The sequence below is a fragment of the Leptidea sinapis genome, chromosome 42 (genome assembly GCF_905404315.1).
Source record: "Leptidea sinapis chromosome 42, ilLepSina1.1, whole genome shotgun sequence".
Lineage (NCBI taxonomy): Eukaryota > Metazoa > Arthropoda > Insecta > Lepidoptera > Pieridae > Leptidea > Leptidea sinapis.
Window position 1 is genome coordinate 5862280 of NC_066306.1, and position 25027 is coordinate 5887306.

At 35.5% G+C, this 25027-nt stretch overlaps 2 protein-coding genes and 1 long non-coding RNA gene across 5 annotated transcripts in view; 1 reads left to right on the top strand and 2 right to left on the bottom strand.

Annotated features, from left to right (window-relative positions):
• LOC126976738 (chromodomain-helicase-DNA-binding protein 1) overlaps window positions 1-5976 on the bottom strand; it is a 29256-nt gene extending 23280 nt beyond the window's left edge. For all 3 annotated transcript variants that reach the window (XM_050825292.1, XM_050825290.1, XM_050825291.1), the window contains exons 1-4: window positions 5579-5976; window positions 4668-4750; window positions 4241-4600; window positions 3865-4041 (exon numbers count right to left, since the gene is read on the bottom strand). In XM_050825292.1, coding sequence (XP_050681249.1) covers window positions 3865-4041; window positions 4241-4600; window positions 4668-4750; window positions 5579-5587 — 629 coding nt within the window. In that variant the 5' untranslated portion in view covers window positions 5588-5976. The remainder of the gene's footprint in view (window positions 1-3864; window positions 4042-4240; window positions 4601-4667; window positions 4751-5578) is intronic.
• A 3148-nt stretch (window positions 5977-9124) lies between these two features.
• Window positions 9125-13734, bottom strand: LOC126976853 (uncharacterized). The gene is made up of 4 exons (XR_007731988.1): window positions 13332-13734; window positions 12565-12647; window positions 11447-11628; window positions 9125-9510 (listed from the first exon to the last, which is right to left on the bottom strand). It is a non-coding gene; the product is annotated as an uncharacterized LOC126976853 (long non-coding RNA).
• Window positions 13735-13810: 76 nt separating this feature from the next.
• Window positions 13811-18898, top strand: LOC126976824 (CD2 antigen cytoplasmic tail-binding protein 2 homolog). The gene is made up of 3 exons (XM_050825444.1): window positions 13811-14254; window positions 16684-16996; window positions 18375-18898. The coding sequence occupies exons 1-3, from the start codon at window positions 14069-14071 to the stop codon at window positions 18869-18871; spliced, it is 996 nt and encodes a 331-aa protein (XP_050681401.1). The 5' UTR covers window positions 13811-14068; the 3' UTR covers window positions 18872-18898.
• Window positions 18899-25027: the final 6129 nt, after the last annotated feature.

The window sequence follows — 25027 nt, forward strand, 5'->3', positions numbered from 1 at the left end:
CCACATTGAAGGATTGGCGAACAGACTTAGTTCTGCAGCATATGCGGTTAAAAAGATTAGACAATTAACTGACATAGATACGGCGCGACTAGTATACTTTAGTTATTTCCATAGTCCTATTATTAGGACCGAGTTTCGCACCAACGTCTCCATTCTCCAAGAACTTGGAATAAAACAACGCCTTTCGGTGTTAATACAGAGTCGCATTCTTAAGTTCTTCGGACACGACTCCCGGCGCGAGAGTGAATGCATTGAGCGCCTTGTCGTTCAGGGCAAAGTGGAGGGTACCAGAGGGCGGGGACGGTCACCCATGCGTTGGACCGACCAAATTAAGTCCGCTGTGGGCGGTCCATTGAATGAGTGCACAAGACTGTCGGCCAGCAAGGAAAAGTAGCGGAGTCTCGTGGGCGCATCACATCTGCCCCAAAAGATTCCACTTCGTGATGATCACGACCGCTCTGTCAAGAGTGTAACGACGAAGAAGAAGATGTCATATGGTATAGTGATATGGGGCAATGCTGCCGATGTTAATACAATATTTGTGCTGCAGAAGAGGGCTATTCGCGCTATTTATAACCTAGGTCCTAAAGAATCATTGAGAGCAAAATTCAAAGAAATTAACAACTCGACTGTTGCTTCTCAATATATTCTTGATAATGTAATGCATGCAAAGGCACACAAGTGAATTTGCCAGAAACAGTCATAACCATAATGTTAACACCAGGAACAGACAAACTGATGATGCCTACTACTCAGCTAAGTCGAGTTAGTAAGTCTTTTGTGGGGCGATGTATATGCTTTTACAACAAGGTCCCAGAAAATGTTCAAAACAAAAGTATTACGTTATTCAAAAGAATTGTTGAAAAACGTTTGTGTGGTATAGGTTACTTTTTCTTATGGAATAGGAGGACAAGCGAGCGTACGGATCACCTGTTGTTAAGTGATCACCGCCGCCCACAGTCTCTTGCAACACCACAGGAATCACAGGAGCGTTGCCGGCCTTTAAGGAAGGTGTACGCGCTTTTTTAAAGGTACCCATGTCGTATCATCCCGAAAACACCGCACAAGGAAGTTCATTCCACAGCTTTGTAGTACGTGGAAGAATGCTCCTTGTAAACCGCACTGTGGAGGACCGCCACACATCCAGATGGTGGGGGGATGATATCCTAACTTGTGGCGTGTCGTGCGATGGTGGAATTCGGCGGCAGGAATCAGGTTAAACAGCTCTTCGGAACACTTCTCGTGATAAATGCGGTAGAAGACCCACAATGAAGCGACGTCTCTACGCAACGCTAAGTGATCCAGCCGTACACAGAGCACAGTTCCCCGACAATTCGAGCTGCTCTGCGTTGCACGCGGTCAAATGGATCGAGCTGATACTGGGGTGCGCCAGACCAGAGATGACAGCAATACTCCATGTGTGGCCGGACCTGCGCTTTGTACAGCGCTAGAATGTTGGCCGGCTTGAAGTATTGCCGTGCTCTATTAATGACGCCCAGTTTCTTTGAAGCCAATTTGGCTTTGCCCTCCAGATGGCCACGAAATTGGCAATCGCTCGAGATTTCGAGACCCAGTATTCCGATGCTAGGCGAGGCTTTTAGGGAGGTGTTGTCGAAGAGCCGTGATACGACAAATGGGGTTTTTTTAGTGGTAAATGCGCAAACTTGAGTCTTCTGGGGGTTAAATTGGACAAGGTTCAAGTTCAGGTTACCCCATTCCGCGACCTTCTCAAGAGAGGACTCGACACAAGTTTCTCCCGGCACTGGTCGACGATTTCCCGAGAGAGACCAGCATGGCCCGTGTATACGGCATCACCGGTGCTGTTGTCTGCATAGCAATGTATGTTGGAGGTGTCCAACATATCATTGATATGCAGAAGAAACAGCGTAGGAGATAGCACACAGCCTTGGGGTTACTATAACATAAATGACATTCTTAATGATACCACAGATTGGGAATGGAGTGACCGCCCTCAGGCTATTAAATAATAAGCTTAATTGTACCATATTACTTTGTAAACATATTTATTTGATGAAAAAAAAAGCCCGCTGAGTTTCTTGCGCCCATTCTTCTCAGGTCTGAGGCATTCATTTTGAATGGGTGGTAGTTTTTTGACTTTGTGAAGTGATGTCACATCCTAATTTGAATAAAAATATTTGAATTTGAATTGAATATGGAAATGCATATGCTTTTGCATATTTAGTACCTTTTCAGAGGTAGTTGCATATTTTAGAAGTATAAAATAATTATGCATATCTATGCTCGATCTTGCTCATAGTTCGATGCTATTCATAGTAAGCCCCAACATTGCACTCAAATTTAAATTCTGACCAGTAACCTCTGTAGACGTAGAACGCTCCTTTTCCTCTTACAAAAATTTATTAAGTGATCGCGACACATTTTGTCTACAGCACATTTAGTAAAGGTAAATCTTAAATTTCATTGTTACCTAAGTAGGTATATCTTATAAAAGTTTTTTTCACAAATACAACTGTCAGTACAAGCCTTTATAAAATAAAAATAAATATTTAAAATAGGACTTTTTATTTTTTCTTGTTTAATTGTTTAATTGTATGCATATTTTGGCCCTTTTTATCGATTTTTGTGCATATTTTAGCTATTTTACTTGCATATTTGCATACATATTTTGGGAATTTTTTGTAGCATATAATCCGGTCTCTACTTATTACAATATGTGTTATAATATTCTACAACTAAAATATCTAATCTTATTTAGAGTGTATTGACATGATATTACAATAGGAAAATAGTTCTTGGTAGTAATTAGTTAATTTTTATTTAACATGATTAGGCACAATGGTTTTAAGTAGTCTTAAATTGTAAGTTACATATTTTTTCTAAGTATGTTTTATATGTTCTGCCTTATCAGCACAACCCATATTACAAACCACTCTTGAATTACCTTTTGTCATATGAGGTTAACTGAACAATACATATTTATCCGCATTCAGCAACACCTTTGTGGATAAACAGGCTTCCATTCCAACACTCATCAATGATTTCTAGAGAGCTCTGCATACGTATGGTATTACCAGTACTCCAATCATAACAAACCATGTTGAAGATTTAATAAAATCTTGAGGACCACTTACCATCTAATATGCTACATCTAGTGATTTTGTGTGACTAGCACCTATATAGATTTGGTGAAGACTATTAGTTAAAAAAAGACGTGTAGCACTTGGGGACTGCCGCGGTAAAGCTATTGCATAGCATTTTTTATCAACTTATGCAATTATAATTATTTATTTATTTTATTTATGCAGCAGACAACGGGACAGGTGAAACTAAATAAAAATGCTTGTCATAATAATACATATTAAAATAAAAATGTGATAAAAAATAAAGAAATTAAAAAAAACAAGATGTACCCCAGGGTCGAACCTGGGACCTTTCTGCACAAAAAGGCATACATGATAACCTGTGCTGTTTCACAGCTACTGTAATCACCGTGCCGAAGTATATATATACATCTAGTAAGTGTTAGGTTTTTTTCGTTACGGATTTTCTGGATTCGGTCTCCACAGTCAAGGCCCACGATAGAAGCTATGCAATAGCTCAAAAAAATTAAACATTTAAAGGTTATATTCTGTTTAGTTACCTTACTTTTTTAATTGTGAAATAGCATCATACTAAGAGACCTATGAGCAAATAAATATCTAATAATAGTATTATAAGTCAAATAGTAACATATAGTAGCAAATCTTTTTTGAAAAAATTACTAGATTTCACACTTCATAGCACCCAAATAGCTGATGTGACATTATTCAAACCAATATGCAGCCCACATTGGTGCAGTAAGTGTATGTTTTGAAAAAAAAAGGGAACAGTAATTTTTTTTACCTCCTAGCTTCATCATCAGAAGGTTCAGTGCTCTCATCTTCCTCACTTGTTAATCTTCTTCTTGCTGGCTTCTTTTTCCTTAAATGTACATTTCTTTGGCCTGGTCTTTTTGAAGGTGGGGGAGGTGATCCTTTAAGGTCACTATCACTGTCTGAGGTATCAGAGTTCCAAGAATCACTAAAAGTTATTTAAGACATTTATGACAAACATATGTATCAAGATGTATATATAAGCATTTTGTAAAATTTTATCAATTTTATTTTGATCATTGAGAGTAAGACATTCATGCGAGTTCAATGCTTTTTCTCATTCCTAAAATTCTCAATGAAGAGTTCACTTAAAAAGTATATACTCAAATTACTAAAGATTGTAATACCTTTTCTTTCGACGGCTTCTATTACTACTTCTTCCTCGATCACTTGAATCACTATCTGCTAATTTTAGTCTATCTGGTTCTTTCCTAGATCGTCCTGATCTTCTTATTCCATATATATCGGGATTATCTTCCCAAATATCAGATTTTACTTTATCATAACTATTTCTTGATTTATGTTTGGAAATTGAGTCATCCGAAGATGGCGCATCAGAATGGTGATCGGACTTGGAAGAATTAGCATGACTACTCTTTGGAGATGACTTTCCACCGTCACTACCTTGGGACCTGTTTCCATTAGATGATTTCTCAGAGCCCGAATTGACATGAGAGCCTGACCCAGACGAACTTGAACCACTTTCACTAAAAAATTATAATGCTATAGAAATAGTTAGATAAGATAACAAATTTGTGCAACAAAATTAAATACCTTTCACTTCCAGATCCACTGGAGTCACTTTTGTGGCCTTTGTCACTTGTAGACTCACTGCCTGATCCATTCATATATCCTTTCTGTATGTCAAAGAAATATATTATGTATGTATTTACGTTTCAAAAATTCAATATTATATCAAAATGAATATTATAAAGAAACCACCACACACAATTTAAAACATCTTAATGCTAATATCATGTACAGCAGTAGAAGAGGGAGAGATACATTTTAACATAAACACTAATATCAAATACAATCTTCAGTTTTATTGAAAAACTAACAACAAAAGGCATTTAAGGTAAGAAATCATTTGAGAGACTATATAATGGAGCTAAATTCAGGGCAAAACATGAAGAAAGCATATTAGTATTAACTGTAATAGTAACATCTAACCTCAATATTACATTTATAAACTCAATTAAATAAAATAAAACACAAAATTCTAGCAGTGTGAGGTAGATAGAACTGCTGATTGAATACAGCACAAAACCTTGATAAACTTAGCTAGCCAGAATAATATATTCACAAAATTTTATAAACTTAACCTAAAACATAATTGTGTAGTATACACATCACTGTGAGACCAATTTTCAAAGTTAAATTGCAAAAATGGGTCCACTTAGAAAATTATTTTAACTGTGTTGCAATGAAAGGTTACGTAACCAAGATTCATTGGACATACTTTTTGGGTTGGTACAATAATATTTTAATACATAAACAAACGAAAATATGTTGTAAACATTCACAGAATACGATAAATTCACTTTTACGTCTCAAAAATATCTCAGCTTATTTGACCACACCCTTTGTTTCCAGAACATTCATAACATTTTCAATATGTGTAATAGATGAAAAGCATAAAATAACAATCGAAATCATAACAAAAACAGCTTAAAATCACTTACCGAGTGCATTTCGTAGAAAATTCAATGATGAGGCTTTAAAACGTGTATTTAAAAACGGAATCTATGACAAAGTCATTCAAATCACATAATTTAAATCTTATTAATGAAATATTGAAACATTTTTTTATTTTATTTAAAAATTTAGGCAAAAAAATTAAATGAAAAATTTAAAGAAAATCTTGTTAAGCGACGCCATTTTGTCGTGGCGTGAATTCTGGTGACGACGAAATAAAAAAAACAGTATTTCTGCAGAAAAACTTTGATAAAATCAATCAAACAACAAATAGAATCACTAAAAATCAAAATTTAGATAGAGCAATTCCTTTGTAAAAATCTGTTCTTAACATTGAACATGAACACCGCGCACTACTTCCGAGTTCCCAGAGCTTCTACGGCCATATTTAATTGAAAGCCATTGCCATAACTTAAAATAGTTATCTTGAAAATTAAAAATAGTGCTGCCAGACTGCCAATTCAACAGTCAAATGAAAGGTATAGTCTTTCCTCTGAAGAAACTGGAGGTCATAAATAATCCTTTTTCTAGGGCTCTACGAAGCTCAAGTCCATACCATAAATAGAGTATTGCTTTCATGTCTGGTTTGGTGCCCTCCAGTATCACCTCGAAACGCTAAAATTGTGGGTCACTTGGCGTTGATTAGAGACGTCTATTTATGTTGTCTTCTTATGCTCATGCTAAATTTGCATCTTATCACGGGTGGTATTCCAAAGAGCTTTTTGTGATGACAAGGACTCGCACGCTCGTTTGTCCTACTATTCCTTAGTAAAGGTATCAAATCGAAGATAAGAAAAACCAATCTACTCTTATATTGCGTCGATATTGCTATGTGTTATTCGAGTATTGCTTAGTGTAAGGGTTACAGCCGCAGTGTCGTATTGTCGAAGTCATATCATAATATTATATTAGAGCTTAAGTCGTTTTTGTTGGTATTATAAGCATGGGTAGGATATGAAGCTTGACAATATTTTGGATATGTAGCTGTACCTACAACCAATAATATCAATTAATACAAATGTCTAATATCTAACTTGTAACGTAATACCTTTGTAGCATTATAGATCGTAGAAATATTAATCGTGCATATTAACTGTAATAAGCGTATGCCGATAGATTCGTTCTGAAAAGAACATTTTATTATAAGAACCATTTCATAATGCTGTACATCAAGTCATAGAATCATGCAGATCACCGTCACGTTCTCTCGAAGACCGCAGACATACTCACGTGATCAGTCATATGCTTCGCGTTACACAACCTCACAGCAAGGCCGAGCGTACTCGACTGAAGCGTCGCGGGCCGCGGCGTCGATCACTTTTCATTCAATTTTAATCAATGATTGACAGAGTAGGTGCTAAATGCTCATTGACATCGGATGATCGAGGTTCGACGCGAGCTTACACAAGCGCGCGCTCGCTGGCCGGTTTACTGCGATAGCATTCGTTTTAGAGCGAGATAGAACACATAATATGATTCTCAATTCTTATTGAATGAAACGCTTAACTATTGGTCAAAATGTAAGCTTTAGTATTGGTGTGAATTTTCTAATCTTGTAAATATTTTTTAAGTAACAATTGTAGTGGGTTAACTAGTTTTAAGGATTTTGTATATATATAATGTAACTGAAGTACAATATATCATCTTCCACATATTCCTCACAATCTTCATACTACTTAAGCAGGTTTTTTTATTTAATCTCCAAACGCACAGTCTCTTAAGATATATTGGAAAAGCTTCTTGTTCTCATTTATTAACATAAAAAAGACACCCAATTTTAGTTCGGGTGATAGAAAAGTTCAACTAATTAATTGCGTCGCGCTAACGAACCACTGTTTGCATGTACATCATATCTCGGTAGGAATATTTAAAAGTATAAATTTTTGATACGGCAACAAATTTAATTTTCATGACTAGCAATTTTTACTTAAGTAAATTATTATTTTCACAGCTAGCACTATAACGGAAGAAGGAAGCAAAGAATAACTAAATGTGCTTTGTTAAATTATATTATTATTTATTATTAAATATTATTTAACCGTACACGCCTAGCGTTCTAATCATCGTACGGATATTGGAATGTTGCCACCATATAATAATAGTCTAACTGCTATCACTATCGATTTTGTTGATTGTGTGAGCATAAAAAATATAGTAGTGGTAATTTTCATAATTATGCTGCGATATCTTTTACGCTCACTTTGTTAACTCTACATCCTAAGATCACAAAAATATCGTAAGATTGAATAAATTATCGTATGAAACAGTTAAATTATCGTGCGATACCCCGTTATAATTTTATATCGCATAGGATATAAAACTATCGTATATTTACGATAATTATCGCATGGTTGGCAACGCTGACTGACGTGATCCTGCGCTTACACTTTCAATCTGGATCACGCTCTGCAACCCGCACTCTTGATTTCAAAATATCTAGATATTGTTAGTGATAGCCTTTTAAAATTGGAATTTTGAGGTCCGTTTTTAACAGGAGTTGTGTTTGGGCATTTCCTGACATATTTTGAGCGTTAAGGATTTATTTAATTTTTTAATTAATACGCTTGTATTAGGCTCGGCTGTATGTCTGATTTTAACCAACTCCATTGGTCTTGATTTTGTTTAGTATCTGTTCAAAAACAATCATTCTTGAGGAGTAAACTCCAGTAGTGCGTCGGCGCTGACACACACACTTTATCAGGTCGATTATGACGACCATAATATGGTCGTAACAAACGATGCACATTTTTCACAGAGCACGAATTTTGAAAATAAATGTCATAAATTTGCAATCGTTGCTCGTTCGTAAGTCTTTCCATGATAAAATGGCAGAGTTTATTGAAAACTTTTTACTTTGACAGATGACGTTTGGAGTTTGGACGCCATTATCAACCAGTGCTGCCAACCTGAATAACTTAACTCTTAAAAAATCATACTATAAATCGAATACAAAAATACGAGTAACTATTTATTTTTGTTTTATTTTCAAATAAATCTAATGACAACTATAAGTTACTGCCTAAATGCGATAAATCTGTGAAAATTATTATAATACATGCATTTACACACAGATGTTTACAAAATTTAAATATTATTCGTGTTCGTACGACAAAGTGAAATGGAAACAATAACTTTTTTGCACACTGTACTTGCACAAACGACATTTGAGATTGAATTTTGGCGGGAACTCCAAACGTGGCGGTCGATTTAATTAGTTTTACTGTTATTCGTTAAAATATATTGTGTTAATATTACCAAAACTTATTTTAGTCAGTGTAAATAATTGTACATTTTGTTAATTATTAAAATGAATGAACCGGAGGACCCAGGTGGAACGCCGAAACGAACCAAAATTGTTCGAAAAAGAGGTGCGAAAGAATGTGGACCTGAAGAAGGCGGCGGTGAGGATGACTTTACTCCGTTTTTTAAGCCAGTTTATCTGAGACTTTATCCTGAACACTGTACAAATACAGACTTCAAGGTTTTTGTTGAAAGCCAGGACCAACAAGTTAAACTTGGAAATAAAAGCCCAGTTTACTTAAATCATATTTTTACTTCAGAGGTGAAAGGTGTGGTAGCTTTACATAGAGTCAATGCCAACAAAATTGCGGTTGTTTTCAAACAATACAACACTGCAAATAATTTCATAACACAGAAAAAACTGGAATTATCCGATATGTGCCTACCAACATTTCGAACAAGGATTTATATACGAAACTGTCTTCGATCTATGAAATTATTTCAGTGAGAAGATTCATGAAAAAAGTTGGTCAAAGTACTGTAGGTCTTGAGACTGTCAGTATAACTTTCTTATCAAATGTTCTGCCCGACAACATCCAATATGACCTATTTTCGTTCCGGGTGTTTGAATATGTCCCGCCGTTGCAGCAATGCTTCCGGTGCTTCAAGTTCAACCATCCTGCGAAAATTTGCAATGGTAAACAGCGTTGCTCAATATGTGCTGGGGAGCATAATTTCAGAGACTGCGATAAAAAAGAGAACTTGTGTTGTGTCAATTGTAGTGGCCCTCACCTGGCCATTTCCAAATCTTGCCCAATTAAAATGAAGAAAATACTTGAAAAAAAGGGTAACATTACTTATGCCTCTGTGACTAATACAATTAAGTCATCTGATTTTCTGTCTTTACCTGCACATTCGAGCAACATTGTTAAAACTCTACCATCAAGCCAAAATGTATATAAATTAAATAAAAATGTAAATAAAACAGTACCTGAACCTAACTTGAACCAAACTCAACTTAAGGCTCAAATTGCAAACAATAAGAATATTCTGATGGCAATGGTCCAAACTTTACTTGAATTGGGTAATAAAACAGATAATGAACCTGTGACTACACTGTTCATTAAAGACTTACTTTTAAAAAAATTGTCACATTAATGGACAGTACAGTACAGAACATACAGCAGTTATGTATAGCTCAGTACAATATTCAAAGTATACATAGGAAAAAACCCTTATTGTCTAAATTTTTAGCTGAACAAAATATTGATATCTGTTTACTCAATGAAACCTGGCTGAAAGACAATCAACATTTTAAAATTTCAGGATATAATTCCCACTATCATAACGCCCGCAATGAGCATGGTGGAGTAGCAATTTTGATTAAACCATATTTTAAATATAATATTATTCAAACCAGATTTTACCAAGACATTCAGACTGTGGCATTATCATTATATGTAAGTGGTAACCACTTAACGATTTTATGTGTCCCTCGAATGGTAACTTCAGAATAAGTAAACTGCGTGATATAATTAAAGATTTGCCTAAACCAATATATGTGGCTGGAGATTTCAACGCTCACCATGTGGCATTTGGGTGTATGACGATGAAAAGTTGGGGTCATCAGTTATACGATTTAATTGATGAATTTGATCTATGTGTCCTTAACAATGGTAGCTTCACTACTATGAATTATCCTAACCGAAATCCATTGGCTATTGATGTCAGCTTTTGTAGTGCTCCAATCACTCCACTATGCGAATGGTGGGTGCATGATGATTGTATGGGGAGCTATCATTTTCCTACGCTTACTCGTGTTTTATTGTCCGTTGATAGATACCAAATTAATTCTCCCATTGAAAAATTCTTCTACAACAAGACTGGACGAAATACAATGAGCTGTCTATAACTGCTTTTTCTAATTTTGAAGTTAATAATGAGAATCCATTACAGTCATATGACGAATTTATCAAAAGGCTTGATACACTTAAGAGGGATACTGTGCCAAAGTTTGTCAAAGCAAAGTTGGTGGAGTAACACATGTGAACAGAGCGTTATTAAAACTTATGAAGCTTTAAAACTGTACAGAAGGGACCCAACCATTGATAATTACATTAATTACAAAAGAATTGATGCTGTTAAGAAAAAGATTTCAGAACATAAGCGCAATGGTTGGGCGAACATCTGTAATAATTTTAACAGAACTACACCTGTTAGTATTATTTGGAAATACATCAAGTTATTTAAACGAATAAAATGCAATAACAGAACATATAAAGACGAATTTGTTGTCCCTCTCTTAGAAAAATTATCTCAAAATGGATGTAGGGTTATTGATAATCTAGAAAGTTATTTTCAAATTAATAATAGCCTTCAGAAGTCCAGTTTCCTCATAGAACCCTATACTTGGAGTGAGTTTTGTACAAGTTTACAATCCAGACGAAACACAACCCCTGGTTTAGATGATTGTCCATACATTTTGATCAAAAACCTAAATGAGTCCGTTCAAAAGAAACTATTAGCTAATCTTAATGCTCTTTGGCACTTAAAGAAAATTCCTAAATCTTGGAAAACACAGTGTGTAATCCCTCTACTTAAGCTTGACAAGCCACCTGAAGATCCTAACTCATATCGTCCCATATCATTGTCATCTTGTGTTGGGAAGCTTAGTGAAAACATGATAAAGATGCGTCTTGAGTATTATGTAGAGGTGAACAACATCATTCCACATGTTCAATATGGCTTACGGAGAGGCCGAAGTTGTGCTAACAGCTTCATCTCTCTCTTGTCAGATCTGAAATATGCCAAAAAAAAAAATAAGTCCAGTGTTTGTGTTTTTCTGGATGTTCAAGGTGCGTTTGATAATGTAGACCCTAGCATTTTGGTTCAAGTTCTTTCCGACATTGGTATACCAGGCTTACCTTGCCATTGGTTATTTAATTTTTTAACAGATAGAATTTTGTATGTAAGGCATAATAATATTCTCCATGGTCCAAGAAGGGTCTCCAAAGGTACAATGCAGGGGGCTACATTATCTCCATTGCTGTACAATGTATATACAAGTCAAATTCTTAATTTTGTAAATATAAAAGGTGTAAATATTTTACAATTTGCAGATGATCTTGTACTATATTGTACAGACCATAATGTTGATAGAGCTGTAAATAGTATAAATAACGCTTTAGATCAATTGTACATATATTATAATGACAGGTTGGCTCTACAGATTAACCCCAACAAAAGCAAGGCCATGATTTTTAGTAAAGACTTTCCATCTAATATAATAATCTCTCTCTACAATAATCATTCAATTTCAGTTGTACCTAATCATAAATTCCTGGGTGTTGTCATTGATAACAAACTTTGTTTTGATTTACACATCAATCACATTATAACTAATTCTCTTAAGGGCTTAAATATTATAAGATGTTTAGCTGGTGTGACTTGGGGTGCAGACCCCAAAGTTTTAAGTATGCTATATAAATCTACAGTCAGAAGCCACTTCGACTACAGTTGTTTAGCCTATTCAAATAGTAGTTGTGTAAAAAAACTAGACATAATTCAAAACAAAGCTCTGCGAATTATTTCTGGGGCTATGTGTTCAACTCCCATACGAGCTATGGAAGTTGAAACCAAAATAATGCCACTGTGTCTTAGAAAACTTCTGCTAATAGAAAGATATTTACTAAAGCTGTTATCTGGTAATGATAATGTTCTCAAAAAATAGTACCTTTTCCTGTACAATGCTTTGCTCAGCAGACTTCGGGAGGTGATCTTTTACGAGGTTATTTCCCAGTTCTACCTCTCATTGTACTGCAAATGAATGAAGATTTTAAAAATGTAATTAAACAATTAAAGTGGACATGCTACTCATACCCATATTCCTCTATTATATTTGGACCAATATTGTTACTAAAAATTTTTTTAATAATTGTGAATTATTAAGTTTTCTTTCCAACAATAACTACTATACTTTGTATACAGATCGTAGCAAAAGTGAGCTCTTTGTGCGCAGTGCTGTTTATGATCCCCAATCCAAGTTTGGTCTAAGTTTTCTTCTGGACCCTAAGTGCAGTGTTTTCACTGCAGAGGTATATGCGGCCCTCGAGGCCCTGAAGTGGATTGGACGTATAAATAGTTTTAATAATTTTAAACGACAGTTTAAGTATGGTCCAAAGTTTAACCAATCTCAGATTTGACTTTAAAAAAAACTTTATTTTGTATAATATAAAAAAATTGTTATTTAGTTATGCACAAAAGGGTATAAAGGTCTCTTTCATGTGGATTCCATCACATAGGCTATAACAGGAAATGAGACAGTAGATAAAATTGCACGTGATGGAACCAACATGTTGGATGTTAGCTCCATAGTAAAAGTACCTTTGACCGACTGCTATCAATTTATTGACAACCAGGTCAATAGTTTATGGGTCGAATTTTGGAAACAAGATTAAGAACAGAAGGGTAAATGGTATGGAAATATTCATGCAAGCTTACCTGTGGCACCATGGTATAACAAATTGAAAATGGCCAATCGGGACTTTATTACGACTATAAACGGACTGCGTTTTGGTCAATCCACCGTCCCGGCCCACCTGGCTCGGTTGGGCATAGTGGAGAGTAGCTACTGCACCTTCTGCAATAATTCTGTTGGTGATATCGAACATTTCATATTTAAATGTGAGTGCTTTTCGTTTTACAGATTGATTCTTGTCAGTGAAATTAGTGAAATAGTGCAAAATCAATTGACAGTGCAAGATCCCTCCCGCCGCCTGAGTGATATGTTGAAAAATAGATCCTATTACGTTCTCTATATAAATTCATCAAAAATACAGTTGGAAAATTATAATATACCTAATAAAAATACTCAAGACTTGGCCTAAAGGTCTAGATACCAGGCCATAAACTCCAAAAAAAAAAAGACATTTGAGATTTGAGCCAGGTCAAGTGTCATCATTGTCATGTTGATTCGCCCGAGTTGTATCGAACTGTATCAAACTATCGAACAGCGAACTATCGAACTCGAAGTATTACATACACAGAGTACCTTTGTATAATTACATATAAATTACGTATGGAAAAAATAAACACATAAACAGGAGTGAATTACATCATTTGTTTAGTGTTTTATATTCTAGTTATTTTTACTCGGCAAAGCCTTAGACTTTAGAACTTTGACAAATAGAGTTTTTCGAGTCTAAATCTTAAATTAACAAATTGTTTAGCTCATTACAATGTCTAAGAGAACAGCGTCCGTAGCGTTTAAAGCTAAAGAAGAATCCTGTGTAGTCAAGGGCGGGAAAAAACATTCTCTAGATTCTGATGAAGAAGACAGTGGAGCAGAAGAAGAAAAACAAAATGTCATGAACACTGATGATATAGAGGGCGAAGAAGATGGTGTTGGTGGTGTGGAAGGTGAAGTAAGTGCTACGAATGCATGGTTTTTTATTATTCTTATCACTTATTAACATGATGATTGAAATTATTTCATTAAAATTTACCTAGCCTTTGCTCAGGTAAATTAATAGAGATCTTATAATTGCTATTTATTTGTTGTACAGGACTATTCATATGGATATTTCCAAATATAGTATAATCCACCTAATACTCTGTGGGATCATCTGCCCATAATAAAGATAATATGATATTCAAGACATCTTAAGTGTAATATTAAGCAATACAACCCTGAATTCATTATCCTGCACCTTCACACTGGGTCATCTATTAATCTTGTGGTTATAATTACTCTGGTGTAACACTGGAGCACATATAGGTGTGGTGGTGAGACAAACACAGCACATGTCCTTGAGACAGATCTTTATTTTGAAATATTGAGTAAATTCTTTCATTAGATAGATAAAGGGTCCCGGTTTTAAATCCTGGTAGATGAACGTATCATTTGTATGAGCAATATGATTGTTTGTTTTTGAATCATATTTAGGTATTATTAGCTGTCCCAACATACATTATTCTGTTAATAATAAAAAAAAAATTGTGGGTGGAATTTTGTAAAATCTGTTCTTAGTTGACTACTTACCAAATTTCTAGTCTCTATGCCTAATGGTTCCAGACATATTGTGATGAGTCAATATATAGGTGGAAATATCTTATATATATATAGATTAACAGCCGTTCCCAATATACTATCTACAGATAGAGATAAATTACTACCTTCTACTGTCAATAATAATCTGAAGCTGTCCAAATATACCCAATAAGTCATTCTTATCGCCATATATTTGGACATGTGAATTGCAATTTCCATACAAACTTTATATTGCTAGTAAGCTATACATTGTCCCATTGAGTAACCATTGATAAATTTATTGGGACATAAAAGTCAATGATAGGTATGATATTTATCTCAAGTAAGAGATAGACTGAATATTGGGAACGGCTGTAAGTATACACTATCAAACTATTAAATATTTCTTATACCTAGGTAATGCCTAGGTGCAAGTATATTCACTTATGCTGACGACACAGCCATTGTTTTCTCTGGTATCTCATGGGAAGCCGTACAGAGGAAGGCTGAGATGGGCCTTGAAAGAGTCTTGAATTGGCTAAACCAAAATCTATTTTCACTCAATATATCAAAAACAAACTATATATGTTTCTCTCCACATGACAGATACCAGCCCGTTCAAGACTTCTATATCAGAATCCATTCATGCTCCAACCCACACAATTTGAATTGTAATTGTCCCTCCATAGAAAAGGTGAATTGTACCAAATATCTCGGCATCCTGATTGACCAAAGGTTAAGTTGGCATTCCCAAATCGAACTAGTCATACCCAGTGTGAGAAAACTTATGTGAATTTTTAAAACTATGCGGCACATTATGAATAGCACAGTCCTTAATAAAATATACATCGCTTTGGCTCAATCAATGATCACCTACTGCATCCCGGTATGGGGCGGTGCAACAAAGATAAGCCTCTTAGAATTGGAAAGAGCTCAAAGATCACTTCTCAAGGTCATGTACTTCAAACCTTTAAGATTTCCAACTGATTCACTCTATTTGACTTGTAATCTTTTGACAATTAGGAAACTTTATGTTCTTAACATCATTTCAGCCGTCCACAGGTCACTTCCACTAGATCACACCAAATTGATCAGTAGAAGAAATGATAAAGTAGCAGAACCATTACTGTTCGTACTACTTTTGCTGAACGACAGTTTAGCTAGTCAATCAATGTTCTTATATAATACAATTAATCGTGTCGTAAATATATATCCTATGACATTCCATCTTTGCAGAAAAGCTTTAAATAATTGGCTAACTTGTCTTTCTTATGATGAAGTGTAAATCTTCTGATCAGACTGACATGATAAACACACACAGATGGACCCAATCAAATGTCCAATTCAAACCCACATCCACACACTCACTCACTCACACACACACACACACACACACACACACACACACACACACACACACACAATTAATTGTAAATTGTAAATTGTAAAATTTGGTTTTTAATAATTTCTGTTTATTTCTATATTGTTTACTAAATAAAATGTATCTGCTAAGGAAGTTGCGAGATATTCCCAGTACAAGTGTCCTAAGACAACTTACTGGGAAGTCTCAACCACTAAAAAATGTATATGTAATCTTTGAAATAAACGAAATTTATTATTGTTATTATTATAATGCCTAATTTGGGGCTATGCAATTTGCCTGATGTGAGCTTATTATTATTATTTGCTTTTGTATATGTACAGACAGCAAGATTTAAAATTGTTTCTAAAATTTAACATTAAAAATTTAATTTTGTTAACTGTCTACCATTTTAGCATATAACTTGCTAAGATAATTCAAAAATTTCTATTTACGATTTCTAGATTACAATTACTCCTTTTAACATGAAAGAAGAACTAGAAGAAGGACATTTTGATGGCCAAGGCCACTATCATTGGAAGAAAGAAAAAGAAATTAAGGATAGTTGGCTAGATAACATTGACTGGGTGAAAGTAAAAGGAAGGCCTGAAGACAAGTATAAAGTACACAAAGTAGATGAAAACAAGGGCATTCTAGATGATACTGATAGTGAAGATGAGGAAACAGAAGAAACATTTGACCTCATTTCAAATTACAAAGAGATATTGGAACATATGAAACCAAAAGAGACCATTGCCAAAACATTACAACGAATTGGTGAGCATGTGAAGATCTTAATGTTAAATAATCATAAATTAAACATTTTCAGCATTATACCAGATAAAATAATAATTAACCCTTAGTTTTAATAAATATCATTTAAATGACAATATTCATTTGCATTTTGCACTCAAAATGCTTTAATTTTTGAAAGAGGAGCCTGAGAATTATAGATGTTTGTAATGTTAAATTAACAGTTATTTACTGCTTAATGCTTTATGTTAACATGGTACTGTTTCAAATGTAAAAAATGGATAGACTTTGACAGGACTTTTTTAAAGAGAGGACAATCAAGCATGCATGTCACCTGATTTTAAATGATCACTTGCAACACCAAAGGAATCACAGGAGTGTTGCCGGCCCTTCAGAAAACTATGTTTTTTTAAAGGTACCCATGTCATATTGTCCTGGAAACACCACACAATGAAGCTCCACAGCTTGGTTGAATGTCGAAGAAGGTTCCTTGTAAACTGCACTGTAGAGAAACTCCATACATCCAGATGGTGGGGTTGACATAGAAAAGTTAACTTAGTAACATAGGTACTTGTTAACAACATAAACTGGTTATGCCTTGATTGTTGTCCATATATATATATGAGATGCAGGTGCAGGTGTATACCAAACATGTGAAGCATATCATCCCAAATTCAATGTGTTAAAACTGATTTCATAAAAAGTATTGATATTGTTTGTGTAGTAATCACATGACCTGAGATGATCTTATAACTAGGCCAAAAAAATGATTTTATGTAACTAAAATATTATGAAATATAAGATCTGAAACATCTATTTTATTGAAAGTTCTAAAATACTGAATTTTCTAAATTGTGGCTGCAATTCATTTCAATAATAAAATAATAAGCAATCCCTATTTGAGAAAGCAGTTTTTTCAAGCATAAACAAAGAATTCATAGTTCTATTTTTATTCTTTAAAGTATTTAATAGGTCTTATTAATGTTTTTTGTAAGTAATATTAAGATTTTTTTTTATGATTATAAGGGACGAGACGAGCAGGGCGTTCAGCTGATGGTAATTGATACGCCCTGCCCATTACAATGCAGTGCCACTCAGGATTCTTGAAAAACTCAAAAATTATGAGCGGCACTACAATTGCGCTCGTCACCTTGAGACATAAGATGTTAAGTCTCATTTGCCCAGTAATTTCACTAGCTACGTCGCCCTTCAGACCGAAACGCAGTCATGCTTACACATTTCTGCTTCACGGCAGAAATAGGCACCGTTGTGGTACCCATAATCGAGCCGGCATCCTGTGCAAAGGAGCCTCCCACAGATGAGAGCATATAATAAGAAATCATAGTCTATTTGACACTATGACAATGTAATGTTGTTCCATTAAAACCATATTGTTGTTTAGGTGCCAAATCAAATATATCATCTGCAGAAAGATGGAAGAGGAAGAAGATGGGTATAATTGATAATGATAGTAAGTTAGTTACTAGAGTAACTGAATTGGCAAATCAAATTTTAACTAAAACGGGAAATATGGATATTTATCAAGAATCTTATGAAACAATCAATACATTAATATCCAAAAATAATAAAAAGAATTCAGCAGCTGAGTTAGATATGTATGCTGATGACTTTGATCAAAAAGAAAAGCAAAGTATGAATGATAATTCAGCAGGCACAAGCCAAGGTGTATTTGAGGTTGAGAATAAAAGTAATGAAGAAGTAAAATGGGAATTTAAGTGGAGCCAAGAGAGTTCCGAAATCTCCGGTCCACACTCTACACATCAAATGAATAAATGGGCATCAGATGGCTACTTTAAAACAGGTGTTTGGGTAAGAAAACATGGTGAAGATAGCCAATTTTACAGTTCAAATCGAATGGATTTTGAATTATATATGTAGTAAATAATATATATTTTTATGAAAATAGATACTGTTTATTCTTATATATCCAGAACTCATCCTAGAACAGGGGTGTGCATTCCATATATGCCTTTAAGCATTGCCTACCTTGTCATGAAAGTATTAAATAAAAGGAATAAATAAAAGGAATAAATACAGTTACTCAATATATACCTAATAAAAATAAAATATTAAATAATTAAAGTTGATTAAGTTTAATTTGGTTCCGTTATTCTACAACCAAACTTCTAATGAACACCGACTCATTCAGTATTTCCTGATGCTAGATACATACTACATTCGTACAGTCCCAAAACTGCCTATACGACGCAACGAGTATTTCATAGATCTTATTTAGAAAAGTATTGGTCACAGTTAAACGATATTCAGCAATGTATGGGCGGCTAGGTAGGCATGCCTACTTACGATTTGTAGTGAGATAGACTGATACCCCACATCTGTCTCACTCCCTCCTCCATATTAGGAGTTTATGGCTATTTCGGTTTTTTTGTCTACATGAGTATCATTAGAGTAACTAAATAGGTATATTTATTGATTAATAATTAGTATTTTATGTTTATTATAGTTCATTCCGTCATCCGTGACCCGTGTAAAGTTTTACTGTGATAAAAAGTTGATGTGTGATTTGCGTTTAAATTGGTATTGGGTTTTAAAAATATAAGTAATAGAGAAATTAAATTAGTGTGCCGGTTATGATATAGGTACATGTTTCAATAAGAAATAAAATAAAAATTGTTTCTTTTAATAGACCAGGTACCAGGTAGGACCAGGTGGTTAAAAATTACCGTTTGACCGGCCCATAACTAATGTTATTGTAATCAAAACTAGTTACAGCCCGAAAAAATCGGAAAAAGAAGTGGTAAGTGAATTTATATACATATATATCAATAGGTATGATAATATTATCTAGAAAAGCTAACGGATAGTATTTAAATTATAATATGACCTATGAAGCCGACAGTGCTGTGCTATTTTGAGGTCATAAGAAAATTAAAAATTATATCATTTGAGTCTTTATACAAAGGTCCTCTGTGTTCAAAGTTCTTTTTCGAAGCAAACGTTTAAAAAAAATATTACTTAGAGTTTACATTAATGATTAATGGTATAAATTTCTATTCTTTTCTTTCTAGTGACTTTTGTGGAAGAGTCACCACAACTCGCCACGTTTCAGTACACCAACAAGCTTAGAGTGTGTCATTTGATCGGTGTAAACGAATTTACAAGTGATTATAGTAATGATTGGTGCCCAGAATCAAAACAGATTTATTTTCTTATTATACCTGAAACAAATATACATGCTATTAGATTATAATGGACAAACACTGATAATATTACTTATATAAAACATTTATTGTGTTAGTTATAACTTAATATTATTTTGTTTAATATATTTACATAAAAGTATTTACAAAAGGAGTGAAAACGAAGGTGGGTGGGAGGCATTTCATGGAGGTGGGGCAGGGGATTTCAGGAGGTATAAAATTGTACAAGGAAGACTTCATTAAAGGGCAATTAAAGAACAAATGGTCTACATTTCCCTCATCAAGTCCACAGTCACATAGAGATCTCTAATTCTTAGTTTCGCTAGGAATACTAGAGTGCAAGAGTGGTTTAAGCGTAACCGGCAAACTGATTGATGATTTGGGGAATCTAGATTACGAGAACCACGGTTTTAATGGGATTACAGTTTGTATATCACCATAAAAGACGCCTTTAGAGGTTTTGGAAATCTGCCAGATGTTTGTGACCACCTCTCAAACATATTTATTTTCAAGGTGGAGCACAAGTCATGAGAGAAGATTTGAGAATGTTGTTGGGAAACTGTATGAGCAGCTGACCTGGCATAAACATCAGCATTTTCATTGCCGTGTATACCTGCATGGCCTGGTATCCATGCTAGAACTATGTTGATGTTGTGATCATTGCACTCTTTCAAGTTTTCTCTTATCTTAATTATAATTGGAATCCTACTTTTTGAGCGAAATGGATTTGAGAGTAGGATTGAAGGCAGCTTTTGGAGTCCGATAATATAATAGAATTGTTCAGGCCATGAGACTTAATAAATAAAATAGCTTCAAGTATAGCAATTGCTTCCCCTGTGAATACCGAAGTGACAGTTGGACAGCTATAACTTAATACAATTCTTGTGGAGGGGATCCATACTGCAACACCAACTGGGCTCATGTGCGTTTTAGAAGCATCAGTGAAAATCTTATGCCAATTTTGGAAATCTGTATGCATAACATGAGAAAATGTTTTGTTAGCTTGTATGGTGAACTTATTAATGCCCAGATCTAAAATTATTAAGGGTTGGAAGGTGAGTGCACTGAAAGGCGTTGAGAATAGGGATAATTTCGAAAGTTGGAAAAAGGGGTTAGGGAGGTGAGAGTACAATAGGTAACTATGGGTAAGAAATGATCTCTTATTTTGAGAAATTTCGTTATTGTTGTATAAGCCAACTAATTGATCAAATTTTTGCAGCAAAGGGTGATCCCGGAATTCCGCTAATTTAAAAAACAGTTTATTAGCGAGGAACTGTCGACGAATCGAGAGGGGAGGGTTCTACACACTCGACCTGCATAACATTACAGGGCTAGATTTCATAGCTCCTAATATAATGCGCAAACATTTTGCCTGTAATTTATCTAACTTCTCTAAACCTGCCTTATTGCCTGGAATCAAAAGTATCGTGCCATAATCCATGTGGCTACGAATTATAGCATTTTTTTTATGGAATAGGAGGACAAACGAGCGTACGGGACACCTGGTGTTAAGTGATCACCGCCGACCACATTCTCTTGCAAGACCAGAGGAATCACAAGAGCGTTGCCGGCCTTTAAGGAAGGTGTACGCGCTTTTATTTGAAGGTACCCATGTCGTATCGTCCCGGAAACACCGCACAAGTAAGCTCATTCCACAGCTTCGTAGTACGAGGAAGAAAGCTCATTGAAAACCGCGACCGTGTGGAGGACCGCCACACATCCAGATGGTGGGGATGATATCCTAACATGTGGCGTGTCGTGCGAAGGTGGAATTCGGCGGAAGGAATCGGGTTAAACAGCTCTTCGGAACACTCCCCGTGATAAATGCGATAGAAGATACACAATGATGCGACGTCTCTACGCAACGCCAAGTGATCCAGCCGTTCACAGAGCGCTAGGTCCCCGACAATTCGAGCTGCTCTGCGTTGCACGCGGTGATACTGGGGTGCCCCAGACCAGAGATGACAGCACTACTCCATGTGTGGCCGGACCTGCGCTTTGTAGAGCGCTAGAATGTGGGCCGGCTTGAAGTATTGCCGTGCTCATTTGAGCCTTAGTATGACGCCCAGTTTCTTCGAAGCCAATTTAGCTTTGCCCTCCAGATGGCCACAGAATTGGCAATCGCACGAAATTTCGAGACCCAGTATTCCGATACTAGGCGCGGCTTTAAGGGAAGTGTTGTCGAAGAGCGGTGATACGGCAAATGCGGTTTTTTTAGTGGTAAACGCGCAAACTTGAGTCTTCTGGGGGTTAAATTGGACAAGGTTCAACTTACCCCATTCCGCGACCTTCTCGACAGAGGACTCGATAGAAGACACAAGTTTCTCCCGGCACTGGTCGACGTTTTCCCGAGAGAGGCCTGCATGGCCCGTGTATACGGCATCACCAGTGCTGTCGTCTGCATAGCAATGTATGTTGGAGGTGTCCAACATTCAAATTCAAATATTTTTATTCAAAATAGGATTTATAATCACTTATTGAACGTCAAAATCTACCACCCATTCAAAAGAGACTGCCTAAGACCTGAGAAGAATGGGCGCAAGAAACTCAGCGGTTTTTTTTTTTTTTATATATAAAATATGGATTACAATGTAATATCGTACAATAAACATTAATAATTAAAGAGCCTGAGGGTGTTCGCTTTAATCCCAGTCCGTGGTGTCATTAAGAAAATCGTTTATGCTATAATAACCTTTCCCACACAAACGTTTTTTAACAATTCTTTTAAATTTCGTAACACATTTGTTTTGTACATTTTCTGGGATCATATTGTAGAAGCATATACATCGCCCAACAAAAGACTTACTAACTCGACCCAACCGAGTAGTAGGCATAACAAGTTTATGTTTGTTCCTCGTGTTAACATTATGAATGTCACAGTTTCTAGGAAATTCCTCAATGTGCTTATGAACATACAAAACATTATCAAAAATGTATTGAGAAGCAACAGTCAAAATGTTTATTTCTTTAAATTTTTCTCTTAATGATTCTTTAGGACCTAGGTTATAAATCGCGCGAATAGCCCTCTTCTGCAGCACAAAGATAGTATTAATGATAGCATTGTAAAGCAATCTTTGGGTGAAGGGGTGAGCTCCCCACCAAACGCCATATAATGAGCGAAGGATATTAATTTTTTTTTCACACTTTTGGGAGATGTAGTTAAAGTGCTTTACACTTGTTAATTTTTGATCCAACCAAGAACTTAACATCATCGACAAAAGGAACCTCAAATATTTGTAAATTTTGACTTTGATTACAGGGAGACGTCTTTTGTTGGTGAATAGAACTACCCTACTTTTGGAAGGTGATAGTGTTACCCCATGTTGCAAGAGGTATGATGAGAGATTTTCTAGAGCATGACTCAAACGATTAGAAGAATCCTGTATAGACTTATCAGAAGTATATAGAACAATATCATCTGCATATTGCAAGATTTGACAAAAGGGGGTAACTGTGCTAGAAATATCAGAGGTATACAGGTTGTATAGCAAAGGACTGAGAACAGAACCTTGAGGTAAACCTTTCGAAACTGATTAAGGAGGTAGGTATGAGGAAGTGCCTTTAATGGTAATTGTTCGCTCCATTAGCATATTGCATATGGATCGAGTTAACTTCACTGAAATACTCAGCTGAATGAGTTTGCTCCTGAGCAGAGGAAGTGACACGTTATCATATGCGGATTCTATATCTAGAAAAGCTGCCAAAATAGATTCTTTTTGGAAAAGTGCTAATCTAATATCAGTAGTATGGTTACCCAAGCTATCTAATGAGCTCTTCCCCTTTCTGAATCCGTACTGGGAATCGTAAATGAGGTTATTGTATTCAAGAAACCACTCAAGTCGATGTTTGATCATATGTTCACATATTTTTGCAAGAGCAGATGATAGGGCAATTGGTGCATAACTGGTGGCTTTAGATGGACTCTGACCTGGGTTGAAAAATGGAATGATCACTTGATTTTTCCAAGATGGAGGTATGGCACCAACATCAAAAAGGTTATTGATAATTTTGAGATAGTATTCTTGGGATCTGATTGAAAATTGTTTAAGTAAAGAATAGGGGATGCCATCGGCCCCGGGAGAAGTGTCAACTAAGGCATCCAATGCCAGAAGAAGTTCTGAAAAAGAGAAGGCGGAGTCTAAACTATGAGTTGATGAGAGAGGGATTGGAGGTGAAGGGAAATGGTCTTCATTAGGAACTGAAGGGGGTGACAACCTATCTGCACAGGATTCAAGCAATATAGATGGATCTACACTTGAGTCATGCTCCAAAGGATTGTAAGAACCTCTAAATTTTTTAACTTGTTTCCATACAATTGTACATACAAGGAGGTAAGCTCTGGCAAAAATTAATCCAACCTTGTTTTTTCTTTTTGGCAAATAAATTAGTCGCCTTGGCAGCAGCTTTTTTATAATTAATGAACTTGGTCAAAGTCATGCTCCTATTATATGTTTTTTCTGCTAATTTTCTATCCTTAGCAGCCTTGGTGCATTCTGAATCCCACCAAGGAGTTGAAATTTTACTATTGGATGGTTTTTTATGGGAAAATTTTGGTCAGCACAAAATATCATGGCCTCTGCTAATTTATTATAATTTTTAACAGCATTTGAATGGTCAGGATCGGGAAAGCTTAAAATTTTTCATCAAGGCAGGTGGAAAATTGCTGCCAATTAGCATTTAATAATCTTTTTTTTTTATGGAATAGGAGGACAAACGAGCGTACGGGTCACCTGGTGTTAAGTGATCACCGCCGCCCACATTCTCTTGCAACACCAGAGGAATCACAAGAGCGTTGCCGGCCTTTAAGGAAGGTGTACGCGCTTTTTTTGAAGGTACCCATGTCGTATTGTCCCGGAAACACCGCACAAGGAAG